The sequence below is a fragment of the Oncorhynchus clarkii genome, chromosome 11 (assembly GCF_045791955.1).
Source record: "Oncorhynchus clarkii lewisi isolate Uvic-CL-2024 chromosome 11, UVic_Ocla_1.0, whole genome shotgun sequence".
NCBI classification, from domain to species: Eukaryota; Metazoa; Chordata; class Actinopteri; order Salmoniformes; family Salmonidae; genus Oncorhynchus; species Oncorhynchus clarkii.
Window position 1 is genome coordinate 1,675,080 of NC_092157.1, and position 20,817 is coordinate 1,695,896.

Here is a 20,817-nt window from a genome sequence, read left to right on the forward strand (position 1 = left end):
ACTGCCAATAATTTCCCCTTTAAAGTAAATCATATGTTGCATACATATTTAGTATGTTTTCAGACATACGTTCTTCAACACACACGTTATAGTTAGTTTTTTTGCCCGCCGAGCAAACTCACAGCCTTCCTCCTAAAAATGGGATGTAACATCATGGACCTTCACGCATTGGTAAAAAAAAAAAAGTCTTACGAGTGGAGAGGAAAAACGTGATTAACTCCCATCTTCTAACATAATAATTAAAAACATTCTAAATACGTTTTATGATTTAAGGTATAGTCTAAAAGTAGTGTGGTCACTGGGTTGTTGATTTGATAGCAGTGAATACTCAATAAGATTAACTTTTATGTTTTCGACAGCCGTTTCCTTCACCAGTGGACGGCCCTCTCTCAGAGTATCATTGCCAAGTATAACTCATATTTTAGCAAGTCTTATTTTGGGCTTAAATCTCTACCACTCTTGCCTTGTTCTGCGCTGTTCATCAGGCGCCACCTCCCGTTCCCCTGATCCGCTCTCGTTCAGGTTCTCAATCCGACATGGCTCTGTAGCGAAATTAGCCCGTATCATAACAACAGGTCGGTTCCATTACTTTTCCCCGGGACAATGGACGGCGTCGCCCCTATTCACTAATACACAGAAACCGATCCCGCGACGAAGAGGAGGAAGCGCAGCGAGCAAGGAGGGTTGTTGCGGTGCGGAGGACGTATAAAAAATGTTTCTTTATCTTATCGTATCTTTTTGGGCCTTTGAGTGATGCGTAAAAACTACCCAACTCGGATAATTGCTTTAGAGAAAGGGGCTAGTCTATGTTTGAAAATATTTTCGCTACTACCACATTTTCTAACTGTACCTAAAGGCTACATTTTATGAATTTCAATGACATTGTATTTTCGTAAATTGTGAAGCTGTGTTTGTCTATGTATTATTATCTGCAGCCTACAACATTTTTAGTGGGGCTACTTTGCCTTTAAGCCTACTTTCCCTGACTATTGTAGGTGTTGTTTGCTTATAGCAAAACTTGGGTACATTGCGATTCCATAACTCTTAGTCAGTCAGTAGAAGATATGACAGCTATACCTAACGGTTTAACTTTTGAAGTTTAAAGTACAATAACCTTTGCAATACAAATACATCTTTCTCTTCCAAGAGTTGCCTGAGGCTCGGCGCAGGCGCTCTGGCTGCTTGCTGTCACTAAAAACAATTTTCTTCACATTGGAAACTGTCACAAGTGACGTCAATCACGGGGCTCTGACCAATTAGAAGGCGGGGTGATTGTTTAGCTCCACGGGCTGCAGCGCCTACCATGAATCTCTATTCACTATCAAAGCGTCCTGCTGCTGCCGGCCAACCGAATGCGATTCCATGCAGCCACTTTAGAACTTAGAACAGTTTTTTTCCTTCTATATTTTAGTTTTTTTTCTATATTTTAGTTTTTTTTCTATATTTTTGTTTTTTTCTGTATTTTTCATTGCGATTAAAATATATTTGTCATCATCATTATTATTTTGCATGCTGTCAAGTTATTCTAGAATTAGGAGTAATGAGCATGGATGTTTTGGGAAACCATGTGATGTACCCTACGATTTCCAAACGGAACACGGCGCTGAGATTAGTTGACTTGGCAGGGGCGTACCACCATCACCATCATCACCACCATACCCCTCAGAGCGTGACAGGCTTCCCGGGGTTCAGCAGCCATCCACACTCAATGGCTCACTCGCACCCTGGGGAGATTACTGCGGAACCCCGCCTGGGGCCGAGTCCATTCGGGCCAGAACACATGGGGCACTCCGCGGCCCTCAAAATCAGCCCAGCCCATCATTACCCACACCACCATCACCACCACAATCATCATATGGCAGGCCACAGTGAAGTGGTCTCCAGTCAAACGGGAGCTTTTGGCCCGGTGCATGCGGCTCCAGTCCCCTATTCCATGTCCCACACGGCCCAGGCGTTATCCGCAGCCACAGGTAGGGATTTCCTCATTCGGAGAGATCTGACAGCTCAAGCCATGCCGGTACTGACCGACCAGAGCCCCGGATCAACCTCTCATCACGGAATGTTTGTCTCAACAACAGGTAGCTATCCGGGACACTACGGCCATCACCCTGATGCTGGTAGCCATGCCCTCTTCTCCGGACTCCACCATGAGCAGTCTTCTAGCGGAGCACCAGGTGGCCAGGCCATGAATGGACAAATAAGGTTAGGAATACCTAGCGAAATGTACGTTAGGTCTGATCACTTGAGTCAAGTGGCGAGCTCCAGGGCTGATCCGTTCTCTGCCTCGACATTACATGGCTACGGCGGTCTGAACCATCTGAACATGAACCTCAGCGCCCACCACCACGGAGCCGGTGCATTCTTCCGCTACATGAGGCAGCCGATAAAGCAAGAACTAATCTGCAAGTGGCACGAACCGGAACACTCGGCGAAAAAACTCTGCTCCAAAACTTACGGCACGATGCACGAGCTGGTAACGCATGTGACGGTTGATCACGTCGGTGGCCCGGAGATGGCTAACCATATCTGCTTCTGGGAAGAGTGCCCGAGAGAAGGAAAACCATTTAAAGCCAAGTACAAACTTGTAAATCATATCAGAGTACACACCGGAGAGAAACCATTTCCATGTCCCTTCCCCGGCTGTGGAAAAGTATTTGCCCGATCGGAGAACCTGAAGATCCACAAGAGGACTCACACAGGTAAGTGGCTTTATTTACATTTCAGAGGCACCCTTAAATAATGCAACCCTCAAACGTTTGTAGAGGTTACGATTTGAATTTTCTGCAATCATTAATGGCTTGAACACCATTCCACATTAGAGCTAAATTCACATTTCTGTTCGATGTTGCATTTAAATGAAATATTATTTGTAAAGCTATGCTGTACATTAGCCACAATATAAAATAAAGGGAAACAAATATTATTTGTAATTTCATAATGGTCAAATTCAACGAGTGATTCCTTAAAGCATTATTTATCTGATATATATATATATATATATATATATATATATTTTTTTTTTAAATGTTTATAAATGTAACATTTTGATCATGGAATTTCAAATCAACAATATCTAGGGTACCCACATGTTGGCATAAAATTGAGCGTAATGTAAATATTACGCAATAGTTAGTGGGTTGTTGGTCGATTTAATGTCCGACGTGTTTGTTGTGAGTTGTTCAAGTGGTCCAGAGTTGTGCATAGATAATACTAGGCGGGTAAAGCTAGGAAAGTTCTCTCACTCAGGCGTTTGACGTGTGCACTCTCTTGTTTATGCCAAAGCATGCCGTCAGAAAAGAGACTGAGGCCTACACGGACTGTTCTGTCCGACTGTTGCTTTGCCTACTGTGGGGACATGGAATCAAACACGTCAGAGAGAAGGTGTTGCTTACTGTTCTGAAATCTCACATAGCAGCGGTAGTAGCTATGTAGTGGAGTGGAAATACAGGGCTGTTTCTGACCTGTTGCTGGAGCCAGTATATTTTATATATATATATATATATATATATATATATATAGTATAGGTAGTAGTAGTAGTGGCAGTAGTGGTATTTATATGTATATATCGCTGCCATGCACAACCTGTGGATATATTTGAAAGATATATACTGTACCTTGATTTTGTCAAAGAGACTCTGTTCAGATATGTTGTTGAGCCTGGAACTGAATAGTCAACTAGAATTATAATAATAATACAAATTATACCTATTTTTGAGGAATCATGACTCATGGCTAAGAAAACAAAACAACACACAGTGGGTCAATGTTATAATTTCCATCTGTCTTTCTTCTTCTTCTTTTCTTCTTCTTATTAAATATGTGATTAATAATGAGTTCATCTTATTTTTACTATTTACTATATATATATATATATATATATATATATATATATATATATATATATATAATTGATGTACTTTTAATAATTGTAGCCATTATCATTCATTGTTATCATTGGCTATTAGAGGTAGGGTGTATTGTAGTAATATCAGTAGTAGTTGTAGCAGTAGTTGTGGTGGTAGTAGTAGCAGTAGTTTTAGTAAAAGTAGTAGTGGTAGTAGTAGTAGTAGTAGTAGTGGTAGTAGTAGTAGTAGTAGTAGTAGTGGTAGTAGTAGTAGTAGTAGTGATGGTGGTGATGGTGGTAGTAGTATTAGTAGTAGGGGTAGGGGTAGAAGTAGTAGTAGTAGTAGTAGTGTTAGTAGTAGTGGTAATAGTAGATGTAGTAGTAGTAGTAGTAGTAGTAGTAGAAGAGCAGGAGTAGTAGCAGTAGTAGTAGTAGTAGTAGTAGTAGTTATAGTACTAGCAGTAGTAGAAGAGCAGTAGTAGTAGTAGTAGTAGTAGAAGTAGTAGTAGTAGTACTAGCAGTAGTAGTAGTAGTAGTAGTTATAGTACTAGCAATAGTAGAAGAGCAGTAGTAGTAGTAGTAGTAGTAGTAGTAGCAGAAGTTTTAGCATTAGTACTAGCGGTAATAGTAGTAGTAGCAGTAGTAGCTGCATAAGTACAAGTAGTAGTAGTAGTAGCAGTTGTGGTGGTATTGGTGGTGGTAGTAGTAGCAGAAGTCTTAGTAGTTGTAGTAGTAGTATCAGTTCTAGCAGTAGAAGTCTTATAAGTAGTAGTAGTCTTAGTAGTTGTAGTAGTAGTATCAGTTCTAGTAGTAGTACTAGTAGTAGCAGTAGTAGTAGTTGTAGTAGTAGTATCAGTTCTAGTAGTAGTAGTTGTAGTAGTAGTTCTAGTAGTAGTAGTGGTAATAATGGTAGTAGTAGTAGTAGCAGCAGCAGTTTTAGTTCTAGAAGTAATTTTCATATTAGTAGTAGTAGTAATAGTTTTAGCAGTGGTGGTGATAGTAGTAGTAGTAAGGGTAATGATAGTAGTTGAAGAAGTTGTAGTTGTAGTAGTAGTGTTAGTAGTAGTAGAAGTAGTAGCAGGAGAAGTAGTAATGGTGGCGTTAGTAGTAGTAGTAGTTGTGGTGGTAGTAGTAGTAGTAGTGGTGGTAGTTGAGGGTGGTAGTAGTTGTTGTAGTACTAGCATTAGTTGTAGTAGTATTAGTGGTAGTGGTATTAGTAGTATTAGTAGTGGTGTTAGTAGTAGTAGTTGTGGTGGTAGTTGTAGTAGTAGTGGTGGTAGTTGAGGATGGTAGTAGTAGTTGTAGTACTAGCATTAGTTGTAGTGGTAGTGGTAGTGGTGGTTGTTTCAGTAGTAGTTGTAGTACTAGCATTAGTTGTAGTAGTATTAGTGGTAGTGGTAGTATAAGTTTTAGTAGTAGAAGCAGCATTAGCAGCAATTAGTAGTAGTTATAGTACTAGCAGTGGCAGTAGTAGCAGCATTAATAGTAGTAGTAGTAGTAGTAGTGGTAGTAGTAGTAGTGGTGGTAGTAGTGGTAGTAGCAGCATTAGTAGTAGTAGTAGTAGTAGTAGTATTAGTAGTAGTTGTTGTAGTGGTTTTAGCATTAGTACTAGCAGTAAAATTAGTAGTAGTTATAGTACTAGCAGTGACAGTAGTAGCAGCATTAGTAGTAGTAGTAGTAGTAGTAGTAGTAGCAGCATTAGTAGTAGCAGCATTAGTAGTAGTAGTAGTAGTAGTATTAGCGTTAGTACTAGCAGTAGTAGTGGTGGTAGTAGTAGTAGTAATAGTACTAGCAGTCATAGTAGTACCAGCATTAGTAGTAGTATTAGTAGTAGTAGTAGTAGTTGTTGTAGTTGTTGTTGTAGTAGTAATATTACTAGCAGTAGTAGTAGCAGCAGTAATAGTAGCAGTAGTAGCAGTAGTATTAGCGTTAGTACTAGCAGTAATAGTAGTAGTAGTAGTACTAGCAGTAGTAGTAGTAGTTATAGTACTAGCAGTAGTAGAAGAGCAGTAGTAGTAGTAGTAGAAGCCATAGTAGTAGTAGTAGTAGTAGTTATAGTACTAGCAGTAGTAGAAGAGCAGGAGTAGTAGTAGCAGTAGTCGTCGTAGAAGTAGTATCAGAAGTATTAGCATTAGTACTAGCGGTAATAGTAGTAGTACTAGTAGTAGTTGCATAAGTACTAGCAGTAGTAGTAGTAGCAGTTGTAGTGGTATTGGTGGTGGTAGTAGTAGCATAAGTCTTAGTAGTTGTAGTAGTAGTATCAGTTCTAGTAGTAATAGTCATAGAAGTAGTAGTAGTCTTAGTAGTTGTAGTAGTAGTATCAGTTCTAGTAGTAATAGTCATAGAAGTAGTAGTAGTAGTCTTAGTAGGTGTAGTATTAGTATCAGTTCTAGTAGTAGTAGTAGTAGTAGTAGTAGTAGCAGTAGTAGTAGTAGTAGTAGTAGTAGTAAGATTAGTAGTAGTAGTCTTAGTAGTTGTAGTAGTAGTATCAGTTCTAGTAGTAGTAGTTGTAGTAGTAGTAGTGGTTCTAGTAGTAGTAGTGGTGGTAATAGTGGTAGTAATATTAGTAGTAGTAGTACTAGCAGTCTTAGTAGTTGTATTAGTAGTATCAGTTCTAGTAGTTGTGGTAGTAGTTCTAGTAGTAATAGTGGTAATTGTGGTAGTAGTAGTAGTAGCAGCAGTTTAAGTTCTAGAAGTAATTTTCATATTAGTAGTAGTAGTAATAGTTTTAGTAGTAGTAGTAGTGGTGGTGATAGTAGTAGTAGTGGTAATGATAGTAGTAGAAGTAGTTGTAGTTGTAGTAGTAGTTTTTTAGTAGTAGTAGAAGTAGTTGCAGGAGAAGTAGTAGTGGTGGTGTTAGTAGTAGTAGTAGTACTAGCATTAGTTGTAGTAGTAGTGGTGGTGGTGGTTGTTTCAGTAGTAGTTGTAGTACTAGCATTAGTTGTTGTAATATTACTAGCAGTAGTAGTAGAGGCAGCAGTAGTAGTAGCAGTAGTAGCAGTAGCAGTAGTTGCAGTTGTATTAGCGTTAGTACTAGCAGTAATAGTAGTAGTAGTTGTAGTAGTAGGTATAGAACTAGCAGTAGTAGTAGTAGTAGTAGTAGTAGTTATAGTACTAGCAGTAGTAGAAGACCAGGAGTAGTAGCAGTAGTAGTAGTAGTAGTAGTAGCAGGAGTATTAGCATTAGTACTAGCGGTAATAGTAGTAGTAGTAGTAGTAGTAGCTGTACTAGTAGTAGTAGCAGTTGTGGTTGTATTGGTGGTGGTAGTAGTAGCAGAAGTCAGTAGTAGTAGTTGTAGTAGTAGTATCAGTCCTAGTAGTAGTAGTTGTAGTAGTAGTTCTAGTAGTAGTAGTGGTAATAGTGGTAGTACTAGTAGTAGCAGCAGTTTTAGTTCTAGAAGTAATTTTCATATTAGTAGTAGTAGTAATAGTTTTAGTTAGTAGTAGCAGTAGCAGTTGTAGTAGTAGTAGTTGTAGAAGTAGTAGTAGTAGTCTTAGTAGTTGTAGTAGTAGTATCAGTTCTAGTAGTAGTAGTAGTAGTAATAGTAGTAGTAGTAGTAGCAGTAGAAGTAGTAGTTCTAGTAGTAGTAGTGGTAATAGTGGTAGTAGTAGTAGTAGCAGCAGTTTTAGTTCTAGAAGTAATTTTCATATTAGTAGTAGTAGTAATAGTTTTGGTAGTAGTAGTAGTGGTGGTGATATTAGTACTAGTAGGGGTAATGACAGTAGTAGAAGTAGTTGTAGTAGTGGTAGTTTTAGTAGTAGTAGAAGTAGTTGCAGGATAAGTAGTAGTGGTGGTGTTAGTAGTGGTAGTTGTGGTGGTAGTAGTAGTAGTAGTGGTAGTAGTAGTGGTAGATGTAGTGGTAGAAGTAGTGGTGGTAGTTGGGGGTGGTAGTAGTAGTTGTAGTACTAGCATTAGTTGTAGTAGTAGTGGTGGTGGTGGTTGTTTTAGTAGTAGTTGTAGTACTAGCATTAGTTGTAGTAGTATTACTGGTGGTGGTAGTAGTGGTGGTGGTAGTTGGGGGTGGGAGTAGTAGTTGTAGTACTAGCATTAGTTGTAGTAGTAGTGGTGGTGGTGGTTGTTTTAGTAGTAGTTGTAGTACTAGCATTAGTTGTGGTAGTAGTGGTGGTGGTGGTTGTTTCAGTAGTAGTTGTAGTACTAGCATTAGTTGTAGTAGTATTAGTGGTAGTGGTAGTAGAAGTTTTAGTAGTATTAGCAGCATTAGTAGTCATAGTAGTAGTAGTGGTGCTAGTGGTGGTGGTTTTGGTGGTGTTGATGGTAGTAGTAGTGGTGGTAGTAGTAGTGGTGGTTATTGGTGGTGGTAGTAGTAGTGGTAGTAGTAGTGGTGGTAATTGGTGGTGGTAGTAGTAGTTGTAGTACTAGCATTAGTTGTTGTAGTAGTAGTAGTAACAGCATTAGTACTAGCAGTAGTAGTAGTAGCAGCATTAGTACTAGCAGTAGTTTGAGTAGTAGTAGTTGTAGTATTGGTAAGAGAAGTAGCTGTAGTTTTAGCAGTGGTATTAGTAGTAGTAGTAACAGCATTAGTACTAGCAGTAGTAGTAGTAGTAGCAGCATTAGTACTAGCAGTAGTTTGAGTAGTAGTAGTTGTAGTATTGGTAAGAGTAGTAGCTGTAGTTTTAGCAGTGGTATTAGTAGTAGTAGTAACATCATTAGTACTAGCAGTAGTAGTAGTAGTAGTAGTAGTAGTAGTTGTAGTTTTGGTAAGAGTTGTAGCTGTAGTTTTAGCAGTGGTAGCAGTAGTAGTAGTAACAGCATTAGTACTAGCAGTAGTAGTAGTAGTAGTTGTTGTAGTAGTAGTTTGATTAGTATTAGTTGTAGTATTTGTAAGAGTAGTAGCTGTAGTTTTAGCAGTGGTATTAGTAGTAGTAGTAACAGCATTAGTACTAGCATTAGTAGTAGTAGCAGCAGCATTAGTACTAGCAGTAGTAGTAGTTGTTGTAGTAGTAGTAGTTTGAGTAGTAGTTGTAGTATTGGTAAGAGTAGTAGCTGTAGTTTTAGCAGTGGTATTAGTAGTAGTAGTAACAGCATTAGTACTAGCAGTTGTAGTAGTAGTAGTAGTAGTAGTAGTTGTAGTATTGGTAAGGGTAGTAGCTGTAGTTTTAGTAGTGGTATTAGTAGTAGTAGTAACAGCATTAGTACTAGCAGTAGTAGTAGTAGTAGTAGTAGTAGTTGTAGTATTGGTAAGAGTAGTAGCTGTAGTTTTAGTAGTGGTATTAGTAGTAGTAGTAACAGCATTAGTACTAGCAGTAGTAGTAGTAGTAGCAGGGATAATGATAGTAGTAGTAATAGCAGCAGTAGTATTGGTAAGAGTAGTAGCTGTAGTTTTAGCAGTAGTGGTAGTAGCAACTGTAGTTTTAGCAGTGGTATTAGTAGTAGTAGTAATAGGCTATAAGTGGGGCTGTAACAGTGTAATGGGTAGGGTTTAGCTGGAGCACTGACCTGCTTCTCCAGCCTGTCTAATCCCCTACCTGCTTGATATGTGTAATGGAGTTTACTGTTCTGATTTCAATGTACTACATTTTGACCTAAGTAAGAAGCCTTCCTTAATTAAGGCCTTTGAAAACGATGCGTCAGTTCAGCATCTAATATGACTCTGACTACTTTATGCTGAATCCATTCATGCCTCCGCATGTATTATTCATATCATTTGCTCACATTACTTAAGTAGAAATCTGTTAAATGATTTGTGCATGTGTTGACTCCCAAGACCCCTGGTCCAGGGTATCATGTTTAAAACCTACCCGGATCTGTGGTTATGACTGGGCTTCCCCTGGGGTGTGTTCCCGAGACGTGTTCGTGTACTACACTAATATCCCTGATTGCCTCTCAGTCCAACAGCTGAAGGTCAAATTGATATTCAACGTGCCCGTGCCATTAGAATGGAGTAATTATATATTCTCTCTTGCTATGCCTATAGCTGCCTGACTACATGGCCTTGCATTAGAGGAATCAGCATAGTAGGATTTCAAAGTAATTAGTTCAACCGTTGTGTTTTTGCCAGATCATGCTGCATAGGCTACATGTCCTAAGGGCTAGATATTACAGGATAATCAAGACAAATGTTGTTTTATTTACATTAATTTCCTCCCCTTAGGTGCATGGTTGAAATGGCCAATGTTGAAATAGGAGGCTACATTTCAATTAGGGCCATAACTACTTGTTTAGGTTTTACAGAGTTTGTTTAATAGGAAAATAGAAGTTCCATATGCAACCAATTCAAATCCTGTAGATGATCATCAATAAAAACATGTTTTCAATGGAACTAACAGTATGCTGTCCTAAAGCAAGTCAGCTGGTTCATTGGGCTGTCCTAAAGGAACTCAGCTGGTTCATTGGGCTGTCCTAAAGGAACTCAGCTCTTCATTGGGCTGTCCTAAAGGAACTCAGCTCTTCATTGGGCTGTCCTAAAGGAACTCAGCTCTTCATTGGGCTGTCCTAAAGGAACTCAGCTCTTCATTGGGCTGTCCTGAAGGAACTCAGCTCTTCATTGGGCTGTCCTGAAGGAACTCAGCTCTTCATTGGGCTGTCCTGAAGGAACTCAGCTCTTCATTGGGCTGTCCTGAAGGAACTCAGCTCTTCATTGGATCAAGTACAATAGGCAATACACTAAAGGCCAATATGGTTTTATTTGACATAACTCATGTCACATGTGGCCATGCATCACCAACCCCAAAATAAAGCAGCTGTTTTGATTTATGCTTTTGGGTTTTCTGGATCCTAACTTTTGTTCACTTATTTCAGGTGAGAAACCCTTCAAATGTGAGTTTGACGGCTGCGACCGACGTTTCGCCAACAGCAGTGACCGGAAGAAGCACTCCCACGTGCACACCAGCGATAAGCCGTACAACTGCAAAGTGAGAGGCTGTGACAAATCCTACACACACCCCAGCTCTCTCAGAAAACACATGAAAGTGCACTGCAAGTCTCCACCACCAAGTTCTGGCTACGAGTCTTCAACTCCGTCATTAGTGTCCCCATCATCGGACTTAGGCCGAGAGCCAGGGGCCTCGTCGCTCTCAGAACCAGCACCCTCGTCCCAACCCGCCAATTTAAGTGAGTGGTACGTCTGTCATAGTTCTGGTGCGAGCGGAACTCAGACACCTCCCAGCGGCTCCTCCAGCCCTGATCCCGGGGATGAGACGCACTACAGACACCCGGAGCCAAGGGACGCTTTCTAACCAAAACTGGCCCAGAAAATCATTCTAAAAGTTATTGAAGATATTTTCCAATATACCCGCGGACTTACAAAATTAACACATCGAAAAGGTCTGTTTTCTAAGGCCCAAATCATTCAATGTACTGTCTGGCATATCGGACAAATTAGACACTGCCAAATGTATCTTGTGATAGCTCTCTTCTATCCCAATGTGTTTGGAAAAACATGTATTATTCTCGTACTCGGTTATTGTACGCATGTATTTTGCTGTATTACTTTGTAAATCGAGTTTTGACTTCAATATCTTTTTAATTTATTTTTTGAATCTGACATGAGCATTTTTGTATTATCGAACCAAAGTGTTTCAATATATTAAAAAAATGTATATTTGTAAATTGATACGTTTCGATGTGTAGGTGGTAACAGTCATTTTGTAAGCTTTGGTATTTCGGCAATTTTTTTATTGTTTGCTACACTTATTTGTATAAATTAAATAATTGAAACGTTTGGAGTTTCACGCAAGAAAATGTGTCTCCATTTGTGATGGTCTATTCTATTGATTGACTCGTTTTCATATAGTCTATTTGATATTATTACATTCAATTCATAAATGTTTTGTCAACGTGGGCATTTTGTGATTTTGTAATTCTTGTCCATATTTGTTAGTAATGCATTTTTATTAAAATGTGATCCTATCGAGAAAATACACTCGAAATGTGTACCAAACTGCCTTGTAATTTGTCAGTATTTTGAATAAATCGTGTATGATAAAAAAATGTAATTTTCCTTTTCTGGGCCTTGACTTTTTAATATTGATAGAGACGTAAAACAACGAATTTATTCGAATACTATCCGGGTACTGTTAACCAATACATGACAGGGCGCTCTAAAACGCCTGGAATCTCACATGATGTACTCATGTATAACAAGACAGCAGAGACGAATAACGCCAGTCTTTTTAAATGGAGCCGTGAGACCAAACACGTTTCTATCACTATATTCAACAGCGAGCCTTTCTGCCATTCTGTGGTTTATTTAATCTCAGGTACCATCTATAACAGAACCCGGCGTACGGGTTGAAAACATGTTGGACCCATATTAGACAACATACACGTTTAGATTTTTGTTTCGTTTGAACAATGTTAATGTTTTATTTTTTGCTGTAATGTTCTACTGCTTTAGGCTCTTGCCAACGTTTAGCCGTAAAAACCATAAAGACACTTTGAAAATAAGCCATTGTCCTCGGGGTTGTACTTAGCATTAGTTTACTCTAAACTTACATCATCCCTGAACACTGGAAAATCACAAAACAATTCTTTAAAAGAAAATCCAGATTTTATTTTGTGAAAATATTCTTCACTGGTCATGTCCATGTCTTATTTGTGTGGGATCTATTTTTCTCTTAGATAAAGTGAGGTTTTCTGCAGGGGAGATGCGGGCAGGGTTTGATGAAAGGCTCGTATATTCTCATCCAGACTTCAAAGATCTTTTAACACAAAGAGCCATTTCTTCATGACGGTGAGTCCTCACGGTGAATTAAGATTTCTATAGCAATAGCCGAGTCAAACTCGAATAATATGGGGCCATGGCCGAGGACTTCAGCGCCTCTTCAAAAGAATGTAATATTTGCTGCCCATGGGGTAGGAAACGGTCATCTATGGTCTTTCTATTCAATATAAAGAGAAAATGTTCTTTTGCTATATTTTTACAACTATCAAAAGAGAAGCCGATAGAATTACGCACGTATTCTCAGAATAATAGACTTGCATTGCAAAGCTGCTTGGATGCGTCCTGTGAACTTACTGTGGGTTCTGTGAACTGAAGACTGCGTTTACTGGGTTCTGCTTTCTTTAAGAAGAGCAGCGTATAAGCTACGTGTTTGGTGTTGAGGGGAATGGGCACGACCATGTAAACAGTGTTTTTTAGAGATCTCCAAATAGATGAAGTTTCCTATGTGACTGAGCTAATTGTAGTGCACACGGGCGTTTAGGCTAGCTAACATGTAATAGCATTATGCTTCTAATAACATGAACATTCCTCTTATTAAAAACATATACAATAATAGCCTATCAACGGGTTTTTGTCTTCATTTATTCCATAATTTCAAACATACACCAAGCACTGTTATGCACTAATTAAGACATGCACATAAATTATTTTACGAGGATCTGAGGCATATTTTGTCGTAAAGAGGCATAGAGTCTGCAGAACCGGCTGCAGAACATAAGCCATTCTGAGGCACGAACAAGGCGGGAGTCCCCAATGCCTGATACGTTTAGATGTTTGTTCATTTGGTGCTTGTATTTACTCTGTCCAAGTGCCCCACATAAAATAATGAATAATTAGCACTACAACCAAACGGTGGATTCCTCTCCTTAACATCAGCTCTTGTGCCTGAATTGGTTAAAATATAGTTTAGTCTCAATTGAAGCCAAGAGTCTTTGAAGCAGGACATAATATCTGAGTGATTCTACCATTCTTCCAAAGACGCAGATAACACGGGAAGACTTCTTTGTCCCGGATGTGTTCGACCAATCTTTGTTGCACCGTCCAAATCTTATAGTTCCAGCCGTCAAAGATGAAACAAGGACTGACGACGGAATGGTATAAAAAAAAGTATAATTTTTTAAAATTGAACTCTGCAAGTCAGTTAAGAACAAATTCGTATTTACAATGACATTGTTCAGGAGAAGAACGTGTTAGATTTTTACATAGTCGGCACGGGGACTCAATACGGCAACCTTCCGGTTACTGACCTAACCCTCTGACCACTAGGCTATGTGTCTCTGTAAAAAACAAAAAACACCCACAAATCCAGTTGTTTCAATTAATTATTATAAAGTAACTGGTTCCACAGCCTTTTTCTGTGTCCTGAACTTTTCTGTCCAAGTGTTACCTGAGCAAAAACACAATCGGTCTCCCAAATTTAGCTCCAACTTCATAAAGCGTTGGCAAAAATAAAAATGTAAAATGTTGCGTTTGCTCAACTTGTGTCATATGTTCAATCAACAATAAATTATTATTTGGGAATTTTAACAAAAAAAAGTATATGCAGCTTCTGACACAACCTGCTAATAACATAGAATGTTTCCAACTTATATATTTGACGATATTGTCAGTAATTATTTATTATTACCCAACATGAATTCACCTGGGATTTGACATCACAACCTCTTGGTTCACTGCATCCCGATGTGCCAGCTACACCACTATGTCTGCATCAATTGTAAATTAACCTGATGATTCTCTCATCTTTGATTTGATGGACTTATTTAATCAAAATAACTTTCCTCAGTATAGTTGTCTAATGTCGGAGCGTATAACTCTGTTGTAGCGTTACTCCTTAAACACTATGATATATCAAATATTTGTTCTTGAGTGTACTTTAAACAGAGCTGAGATTTTACTTTGAAGTGCAAAGTGTATCAAAACAAGTGTAATGATTCATTGACAGCGCCACGGTGACATAGCAGGAACTTCAGAATGCTGTGCACCAACAGGTTGTGAGTTCTAATCCCAGGTAAAGTTATGTTTAAAATAATTTACGGAACAAATAAACAAGCATAGAATGATCATAGGTGTAAGATAAATGCAGGGCAGATACACAAATAATAATTTAGAATTGAATGAACATATGAGAAAAGTTGAGCAAACACATCTTAAAATTGACTGAACTTGTGCCTACTAAACATTTTAAATTCATGTAACACTTTGAATAAAAACTGAGTAGACAAAAAAAGCCTGTGAAACCAGTTAATATTTAGTTGAAAAAACAACTTAATTCATACATCATAGCCTACAAGTCTGTTATTATACTAGACGAGGGAAGCTGAGAGCACATATGTAACTCATACATATCTGTCATTACATTAGACTAGGGAAGCCCAGAGCACGTATGTAACTCATACATATCTGTCATTACATTAGACGAGGGAAGCTGAGAGCACATATGTAACTCATGCATATCTGTCATTACATTAGACTAGGGAAGCCCAGAGCACGTATGTAACTCATACATATCTGTCATTACATTAGACGAGGGAAGCTGAGAGCACATATGTAACTCATACATATCTGTCATTACATTAGACTAGGGAAGCTGAGAGCACATATTTAACTCATACATATCTGTCTTTACATTAGACTAGGGAAGCGCAGAACACGTATTTAACTCATACATATGTCATTACATTAGACTAGGGAAGCCCAGAGTGTGTCTTTAACTCATACATATGTCATTACAGTAGACTAGGGAAGCCGCGAGCACATATTTAACTCATACATATCTGTCTTTACATTAGACTAGGGAAGCCCAGAGCACATATTTAACTCATACATATCTGTCTTTACATTAGACTAGGGAAGCCCAGAGCACGTATTTAACTCATACATGTCTGTCTTTACATTTGACTAGGGAAGCTGAGAGCACATATTTAACTCATACATATCTGTCTTTACATTAGACTAGGGAAGCCCAGAGCATGTATGTAACTCATACATATCTGTCATTACATTAGACTAGGGAAGCCCATAGCACATATTTAACTCATACATATCTGTCATTGCATTAGACTAGGGAAGCTGAGAGCACATATGTAACTCATACATATCTGTCTTTACATTAGACTAGGGAAGCGCAGAACATGTATTTAACTCATACATATGTCATTACATTAGACTAGGGAAGCCGCGAGCACATATTTAACTCATACATATCTGTCTTTACATTAGACTAGGGAAGCCCAGAGCACATATTTAACTCATACATATCTGTCTTTACATTAGACTAGGGAAGCCCAGAGCACGTATTTAACTCATACATGTCTGTCTTTACATTTGACTAGGGAAGCTGAGAGCACATATTTAACTCATACATATCTGTCTTTACATTAGACTAGGGAAGCCCAGAGCATGTATGTAACTCATACATATCTGTCATTACATTAGACTAGGGAAGCCCATAGCACATATTTAACTCATACATATCTGTCTTTACATTAGACTAGGGAAGCCCAGAGCACGTATTTAACTCATACATATCTGTCTTTACATTAGACTAGGGAAGCCCAGAGCACGTATTTAACTCATACATATCTGTCATTGCATTAGACTAGGAAAGCCAAGTGCACGTATTCAACTCATACATATGTCATTACATTAGACTAGGGAAGCCCAGAGTGTGTCTTTAACTCATACATATGTCATTACATTAGACTAGGGAAGCTGAGAGCACATGTGTAACTCATACATATCTGTCTTTACATTAGACTAGGAAAGCCCAGAGCACGTATTTAACTCATACATATGTCATTACATTAGACTAGGGAAGCTGAGAGCACATATTTAACTCATACATATCTGTCTTTACATTAGACTAGGGAAGCCCAGAGCACGTATTTAACTCATACATATGTCATTACATTAGACTAGGGAAGCCCAGAGTGTGTCTTTAACTCATACATATGTCATTACATTAGACTAGGGAAGCCCAGAGCACGTATTTAACTCATACATGTCTATCACAGTTTACAGTCACCCCTTTATAGCTTTGTTGAGGATATCACAGTTTACAGTCACCCCTTTATAGCTTGGTGAGGATATCACAGTTTACAGTCACCCCTTTATAGCTTGGTGAGGATATCACAGTTTAGAGTCACCCCTTTATAGCTAGGTGAGGATATCACAGTTTAAAGTCACCCCTTTATAGCTTGGTGAGGATATCACAGTTTAGAGTCACCCCTTTATAGCTTGGTGCGGATTTCACAGTTTACAGTCACCCCTTTATAGCTTGGTGAGGATATCACAGTTTACAGTCACCCCTTTATAGCTTTGTGAGGATATCACAGTTTACAGTCACCCCTTTATAGCTTAGTGAGGATATCACAGTTTAGAGTCACCCCTTTATAGCTTGGTGAGGATATCACAGTTTACAGTCACCCCTTTATAGCTTAGTGAGGATATCACAGTTTAGTCACCCCTTTATAACTTGGTGAGGGAATCACAGTAGTTGAGTCACCATAAAGTTGACTTCCTAAATGGCACTCTATTGCCTACAAAGTCCACTACTTTGACCAGAGCACAATGTTCCCTGTTAGAAATGTGTTCACTCTAGAGGGGAAGGCTGGATGGACAGTGTGAATGAGAATGCCGGTTGGACAGCGTGATGGAGAAGACTAGTTGGACAGCGTGATGAGGAAGACTGGTTGGACAGCGTGATGGGGAAGGCTGGATAGACAGCGTGAATGAGAAGACTGGTTAGACAGCGTGAATGAGAAGGCTGGTTAGACAGCGTGAATGAGGAAGGCTGGTTAGACAGCGTGAATGAGAAGGCTGGTTGGACAGCGTGAATGAGGAAGGCTGGTTAGACAGCGTGAATGAGGAAGGCTGGTTAGACAGCGTGAATGAGAAGGCTGGTTGGACAGCGTGATGGGGAAGGCTGGTTAGACAGCATGAATGAGGAAGGCTGGTTGGACAGCATGAATGAGAAGACTGGTTGGACAGCGTGAATGAGGAAGACTGGTTAGACAGCGTGAATGAGGAAGGCTGGTTGGACAGCGTGAATGAGAAGGCTGGTTGGACAGCGTGAATGAGAAGGCTGGTTGGACAGCGTGAATGAGAAGGCTGGTTGGACAGCATGAATGAGAAGACTGGTTGGACAGCGTGAATGAGAAGACTGGTTAGACAGCGTGAATGAGAAGGCTGGTTGGACAGCGTGAATGAGAAGGCTGGTTGGACAGCGTGAATGAGAAGGCTGGTTGGACAGCGTGATGGGGAAGGCTGGTTAGACAGCATGAATGAGAAGACTGGTTGGACAGCGTGAATGAGAAGACTGGTTGGACAGCGTGAATGAGAAGGCTGGTTGGACAGCGTGAATGAGAAGGCTGGTTGGACAGCGTGAATGAGAAGGCTGGTTGGACAGCTTGAATGAGAAGACTGGTTGGAGAGCGTGAATGAGAAGACTGGTTGGACAGCGTGAATGAGAAGACTGGTTGTACAGCGTGAGTGAGAAGGCTGGTTGGACAGCATGAATGAGAAGACTGGTTGGGCAGCGTGAATGAGAAGACTGGTTAGACAGCATGAATGAGAAGACTGGTTGGACAGCATGAATGAGAAGACTGGTTGGACAGCGTGAATGAGAAGACTGGTTGGACAGCGTGAATGAGAAGACTGGTTGGACAGCGTGAATGAGAAGACTGTTTGGACAGCGTGAATGAGAAGACTGGTTGGACAGCGTGATGGGGAAGACTGGTTGGACAGCGTGAATGAGGAAGACTGGTTAGACATTGTGAATGAGGAAGGCTGGTTGGACAGCGTGAATGAGAAGGCTGGTTAGACAGCGTGAATGAGGAAGGCTGGTTGGACAGCGTGAATGAGAAGGCTGGTTAGACAGCGTGAATGGGAAGGCTGGTTGGACAGCGTGAATGAGTAGGCTGGTTGGACAGCGTGAATGAGAAGGCTGGTTGGACAGCGTGAATGAGAAGGCTGGTTGGACAGCATGAATGAGAAGACTGGTTGGACAGCGTGAATGAGGAAGGCTGGTTAGACAGCATGAATGAGAAGGCTGGTTGGACAGCGTGAATGAGAAGGCTGGTTGGACAGCGTGAATGAGAAGGATGGTTGGACAGCGTGAATGAGAAGGCTGGTTTGACAGCGTGAATGAGAAGACTGTTTGGACAGCGTGAATGAGAAGGCTGGTTGGACAGCGTGAATGAGAAGGCTGGTTGGACAGCGTGTATGAGAAGGCTGGTTGGACAGCGTGATGGGGAAGGCTGGTTAGACAGCGTGAATGAGAAGACTGGTTGGACAGCGTGAATGAGAAGGCTGGTTGGACAGTGTGAATGAGAAGACTGGTTGGACAGCGTGAATGAGAAAGCTGGTTGGACAGCGTGAATGAGAAGACTGGTTGGACAGCGTGAATGAGAAGGCTGGTTGGACAGCGTGAATGAGAAGACTGGTTGGAGAGCGTGAATGAGAAGACTGGTTGGACAGCGTGAATGAGAAGACTGGTTGTACAGCGTGAATGAGAATGCTGGTTGGACAGCATGAATGAGAAGACTGGTTGGACAGCGTGAATGAGAAGACTGGTTAGACAGCGTGAATGAGAAGACTGGTTGGACAGCGTGAATGAGAAGACTGGTTGGACAGCGTGAATGAGAAGACTGGTTGGACATCGTGAATGAGAAGACTGGTTGGACAGCGTGAATGAGAAGACTGTTTGGACAGCGTGAATGAGAAGACTGGTTGGACAGCGTGAATGAGAAGGCTGGTTGGACAGCGTGAATGAGAATACTGGTTGGACAGCGTGAATGAGAAGACTGGTTGGAGAGCGTGAATGAGAAGACTGGTTGGACAGCGTGAATGAGAAGACTGGTTGGACAGCGTGAATGAGAAGGCTGGTTGGACAGCGTGATGGGGAAGGCTGGTTGGACAGCGTAAATGAGAAGGCTGGTTAGACAGCGTGATGGGGAAGGCTGGTTAGACAGCGTGGATGACAAGGCTGGTTGGACAGCATGGATGAGAAGGCTGGTTGGACAGCGTGAATGAGAAGACTGGTTGGACAGCGTGAATGAGAAGGCTGGTTGGACAGCGTGAATGAGAAGGCTTGTTGGACAGCGTGAATGAGAAGGCTGGTTGGACAGCGTGAATGAGAAGGCTGGTTGGACAGCTTGAATGAGAAGGCTGGTTGGACAGCGTGAATGAGAAGACTGATTGGACAGCGTGATGGGGAAGACTGGTTGGACAGCGTGAATGAGGAAGGCTGGTTAGACAGCGCGAATGAGAAGGCTGGTTAGACAGCGTGAATGGGAAGGCTGGTTGGACAGCGTGAATGAGAAGTGTCACCATCATGTGACCATCACATAGTTTGACCATCATACTTGTATTTTTAGTAAATAATAGTAATAATAGTAGTAATAATAATTAATTCAATAAATGATATTATAATATTAATTATAATATTAAAGACCATCCAAAATATAGAACAAAGAGAACAATCAAAGCTATATGCAGGTGTATGCAGGTGTATGCAGGTGTATGCAGGTGTATGCAGGTGCTATATGCAGGTGCTATATGCAGGTGCTATATACAGGTGCTATATGCAGGTGCTATATGCAGGTGCTATATGCAGGTGTATGCAGGTGCTATATGCAGGTGCTATATGCAGGTGTATGCAGGTGCTATATGCAGGTGCTATATACAGGTGCTATATGCAGGTGCTATATGCAGGTGCTATATGCAGGTGCTATATGCAGGTGCTATATGCAGGTGCTATATGCAGGTGTATGCAGGTGCTATATGCAGGTGCTATATGCGGGTGCTATATGCAGGTGCTATATGCAGGTGCTATATGCAGGTGTATGCAGGTGCTATATGCAGGTGCTATATGCAGGTGCTATATGCAGGTGCTATATGCAGGTGCTATATGCAGGTGCTATATGCAGGTGCTATATGCAGGTGCTATATACAGGTGCTATATGCAGGTGCTATATGCAGGTGCTATATGCAGGTGCTATATGCAGGTGCTATATGCAGGTGCTATATGCAGGTGCTATATGCAGGTGCTATATGCAGGTGCTATATGCAGGTGCTATATGCAGGTGTATGCAGGTGCTATATGCAGGTGCTATATGCAGGTGTATGCAGGTGCTATATGCAGGTGTATGCAGGTGCTATATGCAGGTGTATGCAGGTGCTATATGCAGGTGTATGCAGGTGTATGCAGGTGCTATATGCAGGTGCTATATGCAGGTGTATGCAGGTGCTATATGCAGGTGTATGCAGGTGCTATATGCAGGTGCTA

General features: G+C 40.6%; 1 protein-coding gene across 1 annotated transcript; it reads left to right on the top strand.

The window, feature by feature from the left end:
• Positions 1 to 528: 528 nt before the first annotated feature.
• On the top strand, positions 529 to 11,794 carry LOC139420123 (zinc finger protein ZIC 4-like). The gene is made up of 2 exons (XM_071169862.1): positions 529 to 2,699; positions 10,604 to 11,794. The coding sequence occupies exons 1-2, from the start codon at positions 1,541 to 1,543 to the stop codon at positions 11,038 to 11,040; spliced, it is 1,596 nt and encodes a 531-aa protein (XP_071025963.1). The 5' UTR covers positions 529 to 1,540; the 3' UTR covers positions 11,041 to 11,794.
• Positions 11,795 to 20,817: the final 9,023 nt, after the last annotated feature.